Source organism: Pseudophryne corroboree, chromosome 1 (assembly GCF_028390025.1).
Source record: "Pseudophryne corroboree isolate aPseCor3 chromosome 1, aPseCor3.hap2, whole genome shotgun sequence".
NCBI classification, from domain to species: Eukaryota; Metazoa; Chordata; class Amphibia; order Anura; family Myobatrachidae; genus Pseudophryne; species Pseudophryne corroboree.
This window is the reverse complement of record NC_086444.1, coordinates 383,977,936-383,996,816: the sequence shown is the minus strand read 5'-3', so window position 1 is coordinate 383,996,816 and position 18,881 is coordinate 383,977,936. Positions and strand designations below refer to the sequence as shown.

The window sequence follows — 18,881 nt, the reverse complement described above, 5'->3', positions numbered from 1 at the left end:
ATTTTCAAGTTCAAGATGGAATCTCTTCGAGCGGTGATTGCCAGCCTAGAAGGGGGGAACTTTATGGCGTCAGTCGACATAAAGGATGCCTGCTTACACGTCCCGATATATCCTCCGCATCAAGCTTTCCTAAGGTTTGCGGTACAGGATTCTCATGACCAATTTCAGACGTTGCCGTTTGGGCTTTCCATGGCACCGAGGATTTTCACCAAGGTCATGGCAGAAATGATGGTTCTCCTTCGCAGGCAAGGGGTTACAATTATCCCGTACTTGGACGATCTCCTGATAAAGGCGAGGTCCAAGGAACGGTTGCTGAGGAGTGTGAATTTGGTACTGTTGGTGCTGCGACAGCACGGTTGGGTGCTAAATTTGCCGAAATCTCAGTTGATTCCGGCCACTCGGCTGTCTTTTCTGGGCATGATTCTGGACACGGAGTTACGAAGAGTATTTCTTCCAGAAGAAAAAGCTCTAGAACTGCAGTCGATGCTCAGTGAACTTCTGCGGCCGAAGAGTGTGTCCATCCATCACTGTACTCGGGTTCTGGGGAAAATGGTTGCGGCGTACGAAGCCATTCCGTTTGGCAGGTTTCATGCCCGGGTGTTTCAGTGGGACTTGCTGAGCAAATGGTCCGGGTCTCACCTGCACATGCACCGGAAGATAAGTCTATCTCCCAGAGCCAGAATTTCTCCTGTGGTGGCTACAAAGTTCTCACCTCCTAGAAGGACGCCGCTTCGGTATCCTGGACTGGGTGCTTCTGACAACAGATGCAAGTCTCCGGGGCTGGGGTGCTGTCACCCAAGGAAGAAACTTCCAGGGGAGATGGTCGCTCCAGGAAGCGTCTCTCCACATAAATGTTCTCGAGTTAAAAGCCATTTACAACGGCCTGCTACAAGCAAGAAGCCTTCTTCAGGATCGATCTGTCCTGGTACAGTCAGACAACATCACAGCGGTGGCACATATAAACCGTCAAGGCGGAACAAGGAGCAGGGCGGCAATGGCGGAAGCCACAAGAATCCTTCGCTGGGCGGAACAACACTTGAGCGCCCTGTCAGCAGTCTTCCTACCGGGAATGGACAACTGGGAAGCAGATTTCCTCAGCAGACACGATCTCCATCCGGGAGAGTGGGCTCTTCACCAAGAGGTTTTTGCGGAGGTGACGAAGCGTTGGGAGATTCCGTTGATCGACATGATGGCGTCTCGTCTCAACAAGAAGCTCCCGAGGTATTGATCCAGGTCAAGAGACCCCCAAGCCAGCGCGGTGGACGCCCTGGTGTCTCCGTGGGTGTTCAAGTCGGTGTATGTGTTCCCTCCACTTCCTCTCATTCCAAAGGTACTGGGGATCATTCGTTGAGCAAGGGTTCAGGCGATTCTCGTTGTTCCAGATTGGCCAAGAAGGGCCTGGTATCCGGTTCTTCAGGAATTACTTGTGGAAGATCCTTGGCCGCTTCCTCTAAGAGAGGACCTGTTGTTGCAGGGTCCGTGCGTGTTTCCAGACTTATCGCGGCTGCGTTTGACGGCATGGAAGTTGAGCTCCAGATTTTAGCTCGTAAGGGTATTCCCGGGGAGGTCATTCCTACTCTCATTAAGGCTAGGAAGGAGGTTATGGCAAAACATCACCGTATTTGGAAGAAGTATGTTTCCTGGTGTGAGACTTAGGGGTATATGCAATTGTGGTCGAATTCCCGAAAATGTCGAAAAACGGGACATTTTCGCCCCAAAAAAAAATTCGACAATGCAATTCAGTACTTTCCGTCAAAAAAACGGACTTTCCAAATTCGACTTTTTGAAATTCGACATTTGTCAAATTCGACATTTCTGCAGTGGTACAAATGCGGCAATTCGACAAAAGTATATTCAATTGAAGTTTGGAAATTCTACAACAGTGCTTTTAGACAGTAAATTCGTAATTTTCAATCCGCCACACTTTGCTGGCGGAATCTAATTAAAAAAAAATTAAAACATGTTTTTTTTGGTGTTTTTTTTATTGGTAATAGCATATCTATTTATATTAGAAGGGATTAGGTACTTGGTTTGTCTTTTTTGGAGGCAAAGTATTATTTATATATTTTTTAAAATATTATTATTATTTTTTAAATGGAATGGTAAAAATCTGAAAAAAATTGCGTGGGGTCCCCCCCTCCTAAGCATAACCAGCCTCGGGCTCTTCGAGCCGGTCCTGGTTCTAAAAATCCGGGGGGGAAAATGACAGGGGATCCCCCTGTAGAGCACAGGGCGCCAGTGGAAAATTTGCCAATCTTGGTGTTCTCTGGCAAATGCCAAACGTCCTGCACGGTGTTGGGCTGTAAGCACAACCCCCACCTGTGGACGTCGGGCCCTCATACCACCCTCATGGAGTCTGTTTCTGATCGTTTGAGCAGACACATGCACATTTGTGGCTTGCTGGAGGTCATTTTGCAGGGCTCTGGCCTGTTCCTCCTTGCACAAAGTCAAAGGTAGCGGTCCTGCTGCTGGGTTGTTGCCCTCCTACGGCCTCCTCCACGTCTCCTGATGTACTGGCCTGCCTCCTGGTAGCGCCTCCATGCTCTGGACACTACGCTGACAGACACAGCAAACCTTCTTGCCACAGCTCGCATTGATGTGCTATCCTGGATGAGCTGCACTACCTGAGCCACTTGTGTGGGTTGTAGACTCCGTCTCATGCTACCACTAGAGTGAAAGCACCGCCAGCTTTCAAAAGTGACCAAAACATCAGCCAGAAAGCATAGGAGCTGAGAAGTGGTCTGTGGTCACCACCTGCAGAACAACTCCTTTATTGGGGGTGTCTTGCTAATTGCCTATAATTTCCACCTGTTGTCTATTCCATTTGCACAACAGCATGTGAAATTGATTGTCAATCAGTGTTGCTTCCTAAGTGGACAGTTTGATTTCACAGAAGTGTGATTGACTTGGAGTTACATTGTGTTGTTTAAGTGTTCCCTTTATTTTTTTTGAGCAATGTATAATATAGGAGAGTGGCCCACACAGTGATATATGTGGTGGAATATCACAGCACTCAGCTCAAACTATGAAATATTTGACATGTCTTTGATTATACTTTATTGATGGTTTTTCAAATAAACCTTTCAACATTGCATATAACACTTTATATAAGTGGAGTAGTGAGCCAGTGGAGCAGTGACGTAACATTTATAATTTTGCATAATATAAAAACATACAGAGCAGCTGATTGGTTGCCATGGGCAACTTCTCCACTGGCTCACTTCTCCACTTTTATCGCTGCTTACATGCCCCTCTTAGACCTTGATTATTCGGCCCAGTTGGGCTTTTGGGTTTGACATGCCTATTCTATAGGAAGGCACTCTGGGCCTGATTCAGGTCCTGACGATGTTCAGTACTTTGTACGTGTGCAATACGGCTGCAGACATCAAGTCTGCAGCCACTTGGGGGCGAAGAGGGGGCTGCAACGGCTGCATTTCGCCTCAGTTTTGTGGGAGTGCAAAGACCAGTGTCTCTGTCTACTGACGGAGATTCCCTGGCCTTGGGGACAGAGCCGTGGCGACTGGTCTGCGTAACCTCAGGGTTCACTCAACCGGCCGATGGTGTGGCAAGTGATCCGATGCTGTGACCTTGAATGCAGCACTGCATCACACATGCATGCAGGAGGCATCTACTTGTATCAGATGCCTCGTGATGCAATAACATATCTGAGCATTGCTGCTGTAAGCTGCAGCGATGCTCTTTACAACCACAAATGAACCCACCCCCTATGTCCCTGGGTTGTGTATGATTAAACTTTTGCTTACAGTGATGCATTAGAATGATCAAGATTAGCGGCAGGGCTTTGCAGGACGTCGGATGCCCATATAGCATTAACGTGACCTTTTGCTCTCATCCCTCATTACCAAATCCTAATAGTTTTCCCATGCGTCACTTCTTTTTTTGCCATTTCATAATTCTCCGTAATACAATTCTATCACATCTCTCTATTCTTCAAACACTTTACCAAGACCAATTTTGCAGTCCTACTCTTGTTCCTCATTCCTTATCAGTCATCTTCCTCCACTTCTAGTCCGGCTTACTAAATATTTCTGATGTCTCACATATTTTATGTAATGTTGAGATTGTAAGATCTAACACAGGGCTGAATACCCTTTGCACTCTAATTAGTGTAATCTAGTATGTGTATGGTTAGGGTGTCTCTACATTACACTTCTGCAAAATATGTTTTGTTCTTCATAAATAATTCTAAATCCGTGATTGGTAAATGGATTCCATATGCAGGCCAGATCGTCACTGTAAAGATACATCCTGTAAATAAAGCCGCTTTATTGACTGTATAATTAGAAATACTAAGCTTCAAAATTTTATGTAGACCTTTTCTTCAGTTTTCAAGTTATCTGGGTAGTAGGCAAATGATACCTCACTTAGGGGTATATGCAATTGCGGTCGAATTGCCGCAAAAGTCGAAAAACGGGGCATTTTCGACCAAAAAAAACATGTCGAATTGGATTCGACAATGCAATACAGTACTTTTCGACAAAAAAACGGACGTTTCAGATTCGACTTTTTGCAATTCGACATGTCTGCAGTGGTAAAAATGCGGCTTTTCAACAAAAGTATATTCAATTGAAGAATGTCGATTCGACAACAGTGCTTTTCGACAGTAATTTCGTCAATTTCATTCCGCCTCACTTTGCTGGCGGAATCTAATAAAAAAATTTCTCTGACGTCCTAGTGGATGCTGGGTACTCCGTAAGGACCATGGGGAATAGACGGGCTCCGCAGGAGACTGGGCACTCTTAAAAGAAAGATTAGGTACTATATCTGGTGTGCACTGGCTCCTCCCTCTATGCCCCTCCTCCAGACCTCAGTTAGAATCTGTGCCCGGCCAGAGCTGGATGCACCTAGTGGGCTCTCCTGAGCTTACTAGAAAAGAAAGTATTTGTTAGGTTTTTTATTTTCAGTGAGATCTGCTGGCAACAGACTCACTGCTACGAGGGACTGAGGGGAGAGAAGCAAACCTACCTGCTTGCAGCTAGCTTCTAAGGCTACTGGACACCATTAGCTCCAGAGGGATCGAACACAGGGCCCGACCTCGATCGTCCGTTCCCGGAGCCGCGCCGCCGTCCCCCTTGCAGAGGCAGAAGACGGAAGATTCCAGGAGAAAATCGTCGGCTGAAGACTCCGGTCTTCAATAAGGTAGCGCACAGCACTGCAGCTGTGCGCCATTGCTCCCACAGCACACCACACGCTCCGGTCACTGGTGGGTGCAGGGCGCTGGGTGGGGGGGTATTAACCGACAGAGTCAACTCCTTGCATAAAAGGTTTGATGACGTAACAGCTTTGGGACAGCCGGCATCTCAGCCCGCGCCTGCCCAAGCGTCTCAGAGGCCATCAGGGGCTCAAAAACGCCCGCTACCTCAAATGGCAGACACAGATGTCGACACGGAGTCTGACTCCAGTGTCGACGAGGATGAGACAAATGTACAATCCACAAGGGCCATCCGATGCATGATTACGGCAATGAAAAATGTGTTGCACATTTCTGACATTAACCCGGTTACCACTAAAAAGGGTATTATGTTTGGGGAGAAAAAGCAGCCAGTGACTTTTCCCCCATCTGATGAGTTAAATGAATTGTGTGAAGAAGCGTGGTGTTCCCCAGATAAGAAATTAGTGGTTTCTAAGCGGTTACTAATGGCGTACCCTTTCCCGCCAATGGACAGGTTGCGTTGGGAAACATCCCCTAGGGTGGACAAGGCGCTCACACGCTTATCAAAAAAGGTGGCACTGCCGTCTCAGGATACGGCCGCCTTAAAGGAGCCTGCAGATAGAAAGCAGGAGGCTATCCTGAAGTCTGTGTATACACACTCAGGTACTATACTGAGACCTGCTATTGCTTCAGCATGGATGTGTAGTGCTGCAGCAGCATGGTCTGATTCCCTGTCAGATAACATTGTTTCCCTTGACAGGGATACGATTTTGCTAACCATAGAGCATATTAAAGACGTAGTCTTATATATGAGGGATGCACAGAGGGACATTTGCCGGCTGGCATCTAGAATTAATGCAATGTCCATTTCTGCCAGGAGAGTATTATGGACTCTGCAGTGGACAGGTGATGCTGATTCTAAAAGGCACATGGAAGTTTTGCCTTATAAGGGTGAGGAATTGTTTGGGGACGGTCTCTCGGACCTCATATCCACAGCAACAGCTGGGAAGTCGACTTTTTTACCTCGGGTTCCCTCACAGCCTAAGAAAGCACCGTATTATCAAGTACAGTCCTTTCGGCCCCAGAAAGGCAAGCGGGTCAGAGGCGCGTCCTTTCTGCCCAGAGGCAGGGTTAGAGGGAAAAAGCTGCACCAGACAGCCAGTTCCCAGGAACAAAAATCCTCCCCTGCTTCCACTAAGTCCACCGCATGACGCTGGGGCTCCACAGGTGGAGCCAGGTGCGGTGGGGGCCCGTCTCCGGAACTTCAGCGACCAGTGGGTTCGCTCACAGGTGGATCTCTGGGTTCTACAAGTGGTATCTCAGGGATACAAGCTGGAGTTCGAGACGTCTCCCCCTCGCTGTTACCTCAAATCAGCCTTGCCAGCTACTCCCAAGGAAAGGGAGGTAGTACTGGCGGCAATTCACAAGCTGTACCTCCAGCAGGTGATAATCAAAGTTCCCCTCCTTCAACAGGGACGGGGTTACTATTCCACAATGTTTGTGGTACCGAAACCAGACGGTTCGGTAAGACCCATTCTAAATTTGAAATCCTTGAACACTTATATAAGGAAGTTCAAGTTCAAAATGGAATCGCTCAGGGCGGTTATTGCAAGCCTGGAAGAGGGGGATTTTATGGTATCCCTGGACATCAAGGATGCTTACCTACATGTCCCCATTTACCCACCTCACCAGGAGTACCTCAGGTTTGTGGTACAGGACTGCCATTACCAATTCCAGACGTTGCCGTTTGGTCTGTCCACGGCACCGAGGGTATTTACCAAGGTAATAGCCGAAATGATGATACTCCTTCGAAAGAAGGGAGTTATAATTATCCCGTACTTGGACGATCTCCTTATAAAGGCAAGGTCCAAGGAGCAGTTGTTGGTCGGAGTAGCACTATCTCAGGAAGTGCTACAACAGCACGGCTGGATTCTGAATATCCCAAAGTCGCAGCTGGTTCCTACGACGCGTCTGCTGTTCTTGGGCATGATTCTGGACACAGAACAGAAGAAGGTGTTTCTCCCGGAGGAAAAGGCCAAGGAGTTGTCATCTCTGGTCAGAGACCTCCTGAAACCAAAACAGGTGTCGGTGCATCACTGCACGCGAGTCCTGGGAAAGATGGTAGCTTCTTACGAAGCAATTCCCTTCGGCAGGTTTCATGCAAGGATCTTTCAGTGGGATCTGTTAGACAAGTGGTCCGGATCGCATCTTCAGATGCATCGGCTGATCACCCTGTCCCCGAGGGCCAGGGTGTCTCTGCTGTGGTGGCTGCAGAGTGCTCATCTTCTCGAGGGCCGCAGATTCGGCATTCAGGACTGGGTCCTGGTGACCACGGATGCAAGCCTCCGAGGTTGGGGGGCAGTCACTCAGGGAAGAAACTTCCAAGGACAATGGTCGAGTCAGGAGACTTCCCTACACATAAATATTCTGGAACTAAGGGCCATTTACAATGCCCTAAGTCAAGCAGAACCCCTGCTTCGAAACCAGCCAGTGCTGATTCAGTCAGACAACATCACGGCTGTCGCCCATGTAAACCAACAGGGCGGCACAAGAAGCAGGATGGCGATGGCAGAAGCCACAAGAATTCTCCGATGGGCGGAGAATCACGTGATAGCACTGTCAGCAGTGTTCATTCCGGGAGTGGACAACTGGGAAGCAGACTTCCTCAGCAGGCACGACCTCCACCCGGGAGAGTGGGGACTTCATCCAGAAGTCTTCCAGCTGATTGTAAATCGTTGGGAAAGGCCACAGGTGGACATGATGGCGTCCCGCCTCAACAAAAAGCTAAAAAGATATTGCGCCAGGTCAAGGGACCCTCAGGCGATAGCTGTGGACGCTCTAGTGACACCGTGGGTGTACCAGTCGGTTTATGTGTTCCCTCCTCTTCCTCTCATACCAAAGGTACTCAGGATAATAAGAAAGAGAGGAGTAAGAACTATACTCATCGTTCCAGATTGGCCAAGAAGAACTTGGTACCCGGAACTACAAGAAATGATCTCAGAGGACCCTTGGCCTCTGCCGCTCCGACAGGACCTGCTACAGCAGGGGCCATGTCTGTTCCAAGACTTACCGCGGCTGCGTTTGACGGCATGGCGGTTGAACGCCGGATCCTAATGGAAAAGGGCATTCCGGTTGAAGTCATTCCTACGCTGATAAAAGCTAGGAAGGATGTGACAGCAAAACATTATCACCGCATATGGCGAAAATATGTTGCTTGGTGTGAGGCCATGAAGGCCCCAACAGAGGAATTTCAGCTGGGTCGATTTCTGCACTTCCTACAGTCAGGAGTGACTATGGGCCTAAAATTGGGATCCATTAAAGTCCAGATTTCGGCCCTGTATATTTTCTTTAAAAAAGAACTGGCTTCACTGCCTGAAGTTCAGACGTTTGTTAAGGGAGTGCTGCATATTCAGCCCCCTTTTGTGCCTCCAGTGGCACCTTGGGATCTCAACGTAGTGTTGGATTTCCTAAAATCACATTGGTTTGAGCCACTTCAGACCGTGGAGTTGAAGTATCTCACGTGGAAGGTAGTCATGCTGTTGGCCTTGGCCTCAGCTAGGCGTGTGTCAGAATTGGCGGCTTTGTCATGTAAAAGCCCATATCTGATTTTCCATATGGACAGGGCAAAATTGAGGACTCGTCCCCAATTTCTCCCAAAGGTGCTATCAGCGTTTCATTTGAACCAACCTATTGTGGTGCCTGCGGCTACTCGGGACTTGGAGGATTCCAAGTTGCTGGACGTAGTCAGGGCCCTGAAAATCTATGTATCCAGGATGGCTAGAGTCAGAAAAACTGACTCGCTGTTTATCCTGCATGCACCCAACAAGCTGGGTGCTCCTGCTTCAAAGCAGACTATTGCTCGCTGGATCTGTAGCACGATTCAACTTGCACATTCTGCGGCTGGACTACCGCATCCTAAATCGGTAAAAGCCCATTCCACGAGGAAGGTGGGCTCTTCTTGGGCGGCTGCCCGAGGGGTCTCGGCTTTACAACTTTGCCGAGCTGCTACTTGGTCGGGATCAAACACTTTTGCAAAATTCTACAAGTTTGATACCCTGGCTGAGGAGGACCTTGAGTTTGCTCATTCGGTGCTGCAGAGTCATCCGCGCACTCCCGCCCGTTTGGGAGCTTTGGTATAATCCCCATGGTGCTTACGGAGTACCCAGCATCCACTAGGACGTCAGAGAAAATAAGAATTTACTCACCGGTAATTCTATTTCTCGTAGTCCGTAGTGGATGCTGGGAGCCCGTCCCAAGTGCGGACTTTCTGCAATACTTGTATATAGTTATTGCTTAACTATAGGGTTATTGTTCTGAGCCATCTGTTGAATGAGGCTCAGTTGTTGTTCATACTGTTAACTGGGTATAGTTATCACAAGTTGTACGGTGTGATTGGTGTGGCTGGTATGAGTCTTACCCTGGATTCCAAATCCTTTCCTAGTAATGTCAGCTCTTCCGGGCACAGTTTCCCTAACTGAGGTCTGGAGGAGGGGCATAGAGGGAGGAGCCAGTGCACACCAGAATTAGTACCTAATCTTTCTTTTAAGAGTGCCCAGTCTCCTGCGGAGCCCGTCTTTTCCCCATGGTCCTTACGGAGTACCCAGCATCCACTACGGACTACGAGAAATAGAATTACCGGTGAGTAAATTCTTATTTTAAAAACATGGTTTTTTTTTATTGCTAATAGCATATCTATTTATATTAGAAGGTATTATGTACTTGGTTTGTCTGTTAGGAGACACAAGTATTATTTCTATATTTTTTAAAAGATTATTTTATTTTTTTAACTGACTAATAGAGAGAGCATGGTTTTCAATGGGAAGGGGTGGGAATGGGTTAAAATCCTGAAAAAAAAATGCGTGGCGTCCCCCCTCCTAAGCATAACCAGCCTCGGGCTCTTTGAGCCGGTCCTGGTTGTAAAAATACGGGGGGGAAATTGACAGGGATCCTCCGTATTTTTAGAACCAGCACCGGGCTCTGCGTCCGGTCCTGGTGCAAAAAATACGGGGGACAAAAGACGTAGGGGTCCCCCGTATTTTTAACACCAGCACCGGGCTCCACTAGCTGGAGAGATAATGCCACAGCCGGGGGACACTTTTATATCGGTCCCTGCGGCCGTGGCATTAAATCCCCAACTAGTCACCCCTGGCCGGGGTACCCTGGAGGAGTGGGGACCCCTTAAATCATGGGGTCCTCCCCCCTCCACCGACCCAAGGGCCAGGGGTGAAGCCCGAGGCTGCCCCCCCCCCATCCAAGGGCTGCGGATGGGGGGCTGATAGCCAAGTGACAAATAAAAGAATATTGTTTTTTGCAGCAGAACTACAAGTCCCAGGAAGCCTCCCCCGCAAGCTGGTACTTGGAGAACCATAAGTAACAGCATGCGGGGGGGAAACGGGCCCGCCAGTACCTGTAGTTCTACTGCAAAAAAAATACCCAAATAAAAACAGGACACGCACACCGTGAAAGTAAAACTTTATTACATACATGCCGACACACACATACTTACCTATGTTCACACGCCGACCTCTGTCCACTTCTTCAAGTAGAATCCACGGTGTACCTGAAAATAAAATTATACTCCCCAAAATCCGGTGTAGCTGTACTGTTCTTTTTTGTAATCCACGTACTTGGCAAAAAAAACAAACCGCATACACGAACCACGCACTGAAAGGTGTCCCATGTTTACACATGGGACCCCTTTCCCCGAATGCTGAGACCCCCTGTGACTCCTGTCACAGAGGGTCCCTTCAGCCAATCAGGGAGCGCCACGTCGTGGCACTCTCCTGATTGGCTATGCGCGTCTGAGCAGTCAGCGGTGAGGTTACTCGCGGTCAGCCGCTGACCGCGGGTAACCTCACCGCTGGCCGCAAAGTTCCCACCATTGAAGATAATGGAGCGGCTGTGCAATGCGCTGTCTGACAGCTCAGACTCGCATAGCCAATCAGGAGAGTGCCAAGACGTGGCGCTCCCTGATTGGCTGAAGGGACCCTCTGTGACAGGAGTCACGGGGGGTCTCATCATTCGGGGAAAGGGGTCCCATGTGTAAACATGGGACCCCTTTCAGTGCGTGGTTCGGGTATGCGGTTTGTTTTTTTACCAAGTACGTGGATTACAAAAAAGAACATGACAGTTACACTGGATTTAGGGGAGTATAATTTTATTTTCAGGTACACCGTGGATTCTACTTGGAGAAGTGGACAGAGGTCGACGTGTGAACATAGGTATGTATGTGTGTGTCGGCATGTATGTAATAAAGGTTTACTTTCACGGTGTGCGTGTCCTGTTTTTATTTGGATATTTTTTTTGCAGTAGAACTACAGGTACCAGCGCCCCCCCCCCCCCCCCCGCATGCTGGCACTTGTGGTTCTCCAAGTACCAGCTTGCAGGGGAGGCTTGCTGGGACTTGTAGTTCTGCTGCAAAAAACAATATTCTTTTATTTGTCACTTGGCTATTAGCCCCACATCCGCAGTCCTTGGATGGGGGGACAGCCTCGGGCTTCACCCCTGGCCCTTGGGTGGCTGGAGGGGGGGACCCCTTGATTTAAGGGGTCCCCACTCCTCCAGGGTACCCCGGCCAGGGGTGACTAGTTGGGGATTTAATGCCACGGCCGCAGGGACCGATATAAAAGTGTCCCCCGGCTGTGGCATTATCTCTCCAGCTAGTGGAGCCCAGTGCTGGTGTTAAAAATACGGGGGACCTCTACGTCTTTTGTCCCCCGTATTTTTTGCACCAGGACCGGACGCAGAGCCTGGTGCTGGTTCTTAAAATACGGGGATCCCCTGTCAATTTTTCCCCCGTATTTTTACAACCAGGACCGGCTCAAAGAGCCCGAGGCTGGTTATGCTTAGTAGGGGGGACCCCACGCATTTTTTTTAGGGTTTTTTAACCATTTTTGTGCCGTCCGGAAAAAGTCGAATCCAGGACGCACTTATCCGTCAATTGGTCCGTTTTTCGACAGCGGGACTGTCGAATCAGTTTTTAATTGAATATGTCGAATTCCGGCACCCGCCGGCCGGGATTCGACGGTCGAATTGTGTTGAATTTAAAAACGGGCGAAAAAAAAGCTGCAATTCGTCCGGAATTGCATATACCCCTTAATCTCTATTGTATACTGTTTCCAATACTACACAGAATCATGTATGCAGTGTAATTAGCACTATAATAATGGTAATGCTACTACATAAATTTAAAATATTTTATAACCCCCCCGCCCCCTTCCCCCATTTATGTATTTTGCCCTCTATAGCTAAGTCTTCATGGCATTACGTTCACAGAAGGGACAGAGGATGGCGTGGATGCACCGTTTCTTTTTGAAATTTTAGAAATCAATGAAGATCTAAATGAGATGAACAATGATGCTGAAATTGAAGACATTGGAATCTTTATACAAGGTATTGTTTGCTTTTTAAAAGTATTACTGGTAGTATTATCCATTGTGAAGTTTGTAAGTCTCATATTTGCAGAATCTAGGGGTCCAGAATGTTGCCTGAGAACCAAATAATTTAGTTTGTCATCTTGAGATGGACTCTCTTCAGTGGAACGTTTTCTTAGATGGGTATTTGTCAGAGTTGCTTCTGTGAACCCCTTTTTATTTCTCTTACGTCCTAGAGGATGCTGGGGACTCCAAAAGGACCATGGGGTATAGACGGGATCCGCAGGAGCTTGGGCACACTGAAAAGACTTAAACTGGGTGTGAACTGGCTCCTCCCTCTATGCCCCTCCCCCAGACCTCAGTTAGGTTCTGTGCCCAGAGAGACTGGACACACACTAGGGGAGCTCTCCTGAGTTTCTCTGAAAAGACTTTCTCTTAGGTTTTTAATTTTCAGGGAGACCTGCTGGCTACAGGCTCCCTGCATCGTGGGAGTGAGGGGAGAGAAGCAGACCTACTTCTTCTGAGTTAAAGGCTCTGCTTCTTAGGCTACTGAACACCATTAGCTCCAGAGGGTTCGATCACTTGGTGCGCCTAGCTGCTTGTTCCCGGAGCCGTGCCGTCAACCCCCTCACAGAAGCCAGAAGAAAGAAGCCGGTGAGTATTAAGAAAAACAGAAGACTTCAGTGACGGCAGAAGACTTCAGTAACGAGGTACAGCGCAGCGCGCCATGCTCCCATGCACACTTCCAACGGCCCTTGCAGGGGGGGCGCCCTGGGCAGCAAGTTACTGAGGTAAAGACTGGCTAAAACAGATATATTATAAGTGCCTAGGCACTAAATATAAGCCCCGCCAGTATAAAGATTCAAAATTGAGTGGGACTACAGCGCGCCGAGGTGAGGGCGTGGCTTAGCCCTCACAGCTTACCAGCGCCATTTTCTCTCTCTTCACAGATTGCAGAGACGCTGGCCCGGACTTCCACTCTCCTGATCAAGTAACAGGGAGCAAAATGGGGGGGGGGGCACAGTAATTTGGTGCTATTATAACAGTGCAGACATCTGATATTCTTTCTCAGTATTGAAATAGTCGCTGGGGTGTGAGCTGGTAAACTCCGTCTGTGTTTCTCTAACAGGCTTCCCTGTGGGTCTGTCCCCGTGTGCGTGTCGGGACGGTGTGTCGACATGTCTGAGGCTGAGTGCTCCTCCCCGAAGGAAGTTGCTGGGGGCGCAGAGAAGGATTTGGGAGTGACTCTGTCGGCACCGCCGACTGCTGATTGGGTGAATATGTTGAGTACATTGAATGCAAATGTGGCGTTATTGACTAAAAGGCTGGATAAATCTGATTCTCAGACACAAACGTGGAGAAAATCCATGGAGGACGCCTTGTCTCAGGTACAGGCCCCCTCAGGGTCACAAAAGCGTTAATTTAACCAAATAGCGGATACGGATACCGACATGGACTCTGACTCCAGTGTCGACTATAGTGAGGCCAGTTTACATCCAAAATTGGTTAAGACTATTCAGTACATGATTGTGGCTATTAAAGATGTTTTACATATTTCTGAAGTACCTGCTGTTCCTGATACAAGGGTTTGTTTGTATAAGGGAAAGAAGCCTGAGGTGTGACGTTTCCCCCCTCTTATGAACTGAACGCTCTTTGTGAAAAGGCTTGGGAATCTCCTGATAAAAGGTGGCAGATTCCCAAGAGAAATTTTATGAATTTTTATGTCCCTGACGACAGGGAAAAGTGGGAGTCATCTCCCAATGTGGACAAGGCTCTGTCACGGCTGTCCAAGAAGGTGGCGCTTCCGTCTCCCGATACTGCTGCCCTCAAGTACCCTGCGAATCGTAAGCAGGAAACGACATTAAAGGCCATTTATGTCACTACGGGTGCACTGCTCAGATCTGCCGTGGCGTCGGCATGGGTGAGTAGTGCTATTGCTAAGTGGGCAGATAATTTGGCATCTGACATGGATACCCTGGATAGGGATAGCATTCTTTTGACTCTCGGTTACATCAGGGACGCTGCAGCTTACCTAAAGGATGCGGCGAGGGATATTGGCCTCTTGGGATCGAGGGCCAATGCCATGGCAGTCTCGGCCAGGAGAGCGCTGTGGATTCATCAATGGAATGCTGATGCCGACTTCAAGAAAGCTATGGAAGCTCTCCCATATAAAGGTAGTGTCTTGTTTGGGGACGGCCTAGCTGACCTGGTGTCTACCGCTACAGCGGGTAAGTCATCCTTTCTTCCTTATGTTCCAGGACAACAGAAAAAGGCATCCCATTATCAGATGCAGTCCTTTCAGCCTAATAAATACAAAAAAGGAAGAGGGTCGTCCTTCCTTGCCTCTAAAGGTAGAGGTAGGGGAAAAAGGTCGCCTGCAGTGCCAGGCTCCCAGGACCAGAAGTCCTCCCCGGCCTCTGCCAAGTCCACCGCATGACGCTGGGGCTCCCCTACGGGAGTCCGTACCAGTGGGGGCGCGTCTCCGACTCTTCAGTCAGGTCTGGTTTCACTCGGGCCTAGATCCTTGGGTGTTAGACATAGTGTCCCAAGGGTACAAACTGGAGTTTCAGGAGGTGCGCCCCCCCCCCCCCCCACCGATTTTTCAAATCAGCCTTGCCAGTTTCTATCCCAGAAAGGGCAGTAGTGAGTGCTGCGATACAAAAGCTGAGTCAACAGGGTGTCATTGTCCCGGTACCCCCCATCTCAACGGGGAGAGGGGTTTTATTCGAGCCTCTTTGTCGTACCAAAGCCGGACGGCTCAGCCAGACCGATCCTGAACCTAAAATCCCTCGATCTGTATTTGAAAACTTTCAAGTTCAAGATGGAATCTCTTCGAGTAGTGATCTCCAGTCTAGAAGGGGGGGATTTTATGGCGTCAGTCGACATAAAAGATGCCTACTTACATGTCCCAATATATCCTCCACATCAAGCTTTCCTGAAGTTTGCGGTGCAGGATTGTCATTACAAATTTCAGACGTTGCAGTTTGGGCTTTCCACGGCCCCGAGGGTCTTCACCAAAGTAATGGCGGAAATGATGGTGCTCCTATGCAAGCAGGGTGTCACAATTACCCGTACTTGGACGATCTCCTGATAAAGGCGAGATCAAAGGAGCAGTTACTAAGTAATGTGGAACTCTCCCTGATGGTTCTGCAACATCATGGTTGGATTCTGAGTTTGCCAAAGTCACAGTTGATCCCGACAACTCGACTGCCTTTCTTGGGCATGATCCTGGACACGGAACTGCAGAGAGTGTTTATTCCAGCGGAAAAAGCTCTGGAAATCCAATGCATGGTCAAGGAGATTCTGAAACCACCAAGAGTGTCAATTCATCAATGTACTTGAGTGCTGGGGAAGATGGTTGCAGTTTACGAAGCCATTCCGTTTGGCAGGTTTCATGCCCGGGTGTTTCAGTGGGACTTGCTGGACAAATGGTCCGGGTCTCACCTGCACATGCACCGGAAAATAAGTCTATCTTCCAGGACCAGAATATCTCTCCTGTGGTGGCTTCAAAGTTCTCACCTCCTAGAGGGACGCAGGTTCGGGATCCAGGATTGGGTCCTGCTGACCACGGATGCAAGTCTCCGAGGCTGGGGAGCAGTCACACAAGGAAGAAGTTTCCAGGGAAAATAGTCAAGCCAGGAAACTTGTCTACACATAAACTTTCTGGAACTAAGAGCCATTTACAACGGCCTTCTGCAAGCGGAACACTTTCTTCGAGGTCTACCTTTCCTGATTCAGTCTGACAACGTAACAGCGGTAGCGTACGTAAACTGCCAGGGTGGAACAAAGCGGCGATGGCAGAGGCCACAAAAGTTCTCAGCTGGGCGGAAAAGCACGTGAGCGCTCTGTCAGCAGTCTTCCTTCCGGGCGTGGACAGCTGGGAAGCAGACTTCCTCAGCAGGCACGATCTCCATCCAGGAGAGTGGGGTCTTCATCAAGAGGTCTTTGCAGAAGTGACAAAGCGTTGGGAAATTCCTCAAATAGACATGATGGCGTCTCGCCTCAACAAAAAGCTTCCGAGGTATTGTTCCAGGTCAAGGGACCCTCAAGCCAGTGCAGTGGACGCCCTGGTAACTCCGTGCGTGTTTCAGTCGGTATATGTATTCCCTCCACCTCCTCTCATTCCAAAAATGTTGAGGATCATAAGACGAGCAAGGGTTCCGGCAGTACTCGTCGTTCCAGATTGGCCACAGAGGGCCTAGTATCCGGATCTTCAGGAATTGCTCATAGAAGATCCTTGGCCTCTTCCTCTCAGAGAGGATCTGTTACTGCAGGGGCCATGCGTATTTCAATACTTTCCGCGGCTGCGTTTGACGGCGTGGAGGTTGAGCGCCAAATCCTAGCTTGAAAGGGTATTCCCGGGGAAGTCATCCCCACTCTCCTTAAGGCTAGAAAGGAGGTCACGGCGAAGCATTATCACCGTATTTGGAGAAAATATGTGTCGTGGTGTGAAGCCAAGAAGGTTCCTACAGAGGATTTTCAGCTGGGTCGTTTACTCCATTTTTTGCAGGCAGGTGTGGATGCAGGCCTAAAATTGGGCTCCATAAAAGTGCAGATTTCGGCTTTATCTATTTTCTTTCAAAAAGAATTGGCCGCCCTTCCAGAGGTTCAGACTTTCGTGAAGGGAGTGCTGCACATCAATCCTCCGTTTGTGCCACCCGTGGCTCCGTGGGATCTTGACGTGGTGTTACAATTTCTTATGTCTCACTGGTTTGAACCTTTGCGAAAGGTTGAGTTGAAATTTCTCACTTGGAAAGTGGTTATTCTTTTGTCCTTGGCGTCCACAAGACGGGTGTCGGAGTTGGCGGCTTTGTCTCACAAGAGCCCCTATTTGATTTTCCATGAGGATAGAGCGAAATTGAGAACTCGTCAACAATTTCTGCCGAAGGTGGTTTCTTCGTTTCACATAAACCAACCCATTGTGGTTCCTGTGGCTACGGGTGCCTTGGCTATGTCGATGTAGTTAGAGTTTTGAAAATTTATGTTGCCAGAATGGCTCAAATTAGGAAATCAGAGGCTCTGTTTGTCCTATATGCTCCCAACAAAATTGGGGCTCCTGCTTCCATGCAGACTATTGCACGCTGGATCTGTAATATGATTCGGCATGCTCATTCTACGGCTGGATTGCCGTTATTGAAGTCAGTGAAAGCCCATTCTACCAGAAAGGTGGGCTTATCTTGGGCGGCTGACCGAGGAGTCTCGGCGCTTCAACTTTGCTGAGAAGCAACGTGGTCAGGTTCAAACAGTTTTGCTAAGTTCTACAAGTTTGATACCCTGGCTGATGAGGACCTAATGTTTGCTCAATCGGTGCTGCAGAGTCGTCCGCACTCTCTCGCCCGGTCTGGAGCTTTGGTATAATCCCCATGGTCCTTTTGGAGTCCCCAGCATCCTCTAGGACGTAAGAGAAAATAGGATTTTAATACCTACCGGTAAATCCTTTTCTCCTAGTCCGTAGAGGATGCTGGACCATCCCAGTACAGGCTGTTACTTGCAGTTGTATTGTTCGTTGTTGTTTTCGGTTACACGAAGGTTGTGTATCGGTTATATTCAGCCTGTTGCTGTTTTTCGTTCATACTGTTTTCTGGTATTCCTGGTAATCCAGTTGTACGGTGTGTTGTGGTGTGAGCTGGTATGTATCTCGCCCTTAGTTTAACAAAAATCCTTTTCCTCGAAATGTCCGTCTCCCTGGGCACAGTTCCTATAACTGAGGTCTGGAGGAGGGGCATAGAGGAAGGAGCCAGTTCACACCCAGTAAAAGTCTTATCGTGTGCCCATGTCTCCTGCGGATCCCGTCTATACCCATGGTCCTTTTGGAGTCCCCAGCATCCTCTACGGACTAGGAGAAAAGGATATACCAGTAGGTATTAAAATCCTATTTTTTGATGTAAATAAAAATAGTAGATTTTACTGCTTGCCTATGGTGAAATCCCAGAGCCATGACTGCAGCCCTGTGGAGAACCTGTCCCTTTTATACACCACTTCCTCTCCTCCTGCCCCACAGATGCCATAATTGGAGCCAAAGGCAGGTTTTTGCAGTTACTGCACTAAAAATCAATTACTAACGGACTGCTCCATATGTACATACATTAATTTCCAACCAAACACACCATTTAGACTGTACAACTGAGTAGAATAAATCCTATAAAGTAGATGGAAGCCGGACGGAGAGGGGCACAAGCTTGTGCGCGCTGTGAAAAGGGGGTGTGGTCACACAATAGGGGGCGGGGTCATTACGCATAATAAAAGTGGGCGGTTCAACCCACAGGCGTTAAAAAAGGGGGCGTGGGCGTCTGGCGGAGTCACTGTTGGGGGCGTGCCCAGCACCTATGGAGGTG

The 18,881-nt window shown here is 48.7% G+C and overlaps 1 protein-coding gene across 2 annotated transcripts in view; it reads left to right on the top strand.

The window, feature by feature from the left end:
* HSCB (HscB mitochondrial iron-sulfur cluster cochaperone) overlaps positions 1–18,881 on the top strand; it is a 92,048-nt gene that overhangs the window by 48,003 nt on the left and 25,164 nt on the right. For both annotated transcript variants that reach the window (XM_063913172.1, XM_063913171.1), the window contains exon 4: positions 12,421–12,565. In XM_063913172.1, coding sequence (XP_063769242.1) covers positions 12,421–12,565 — 145 coding nt within the window. The remainder of the gene's footprint in view (positions 1–12,420; positions 12,566–18,881) is intronic.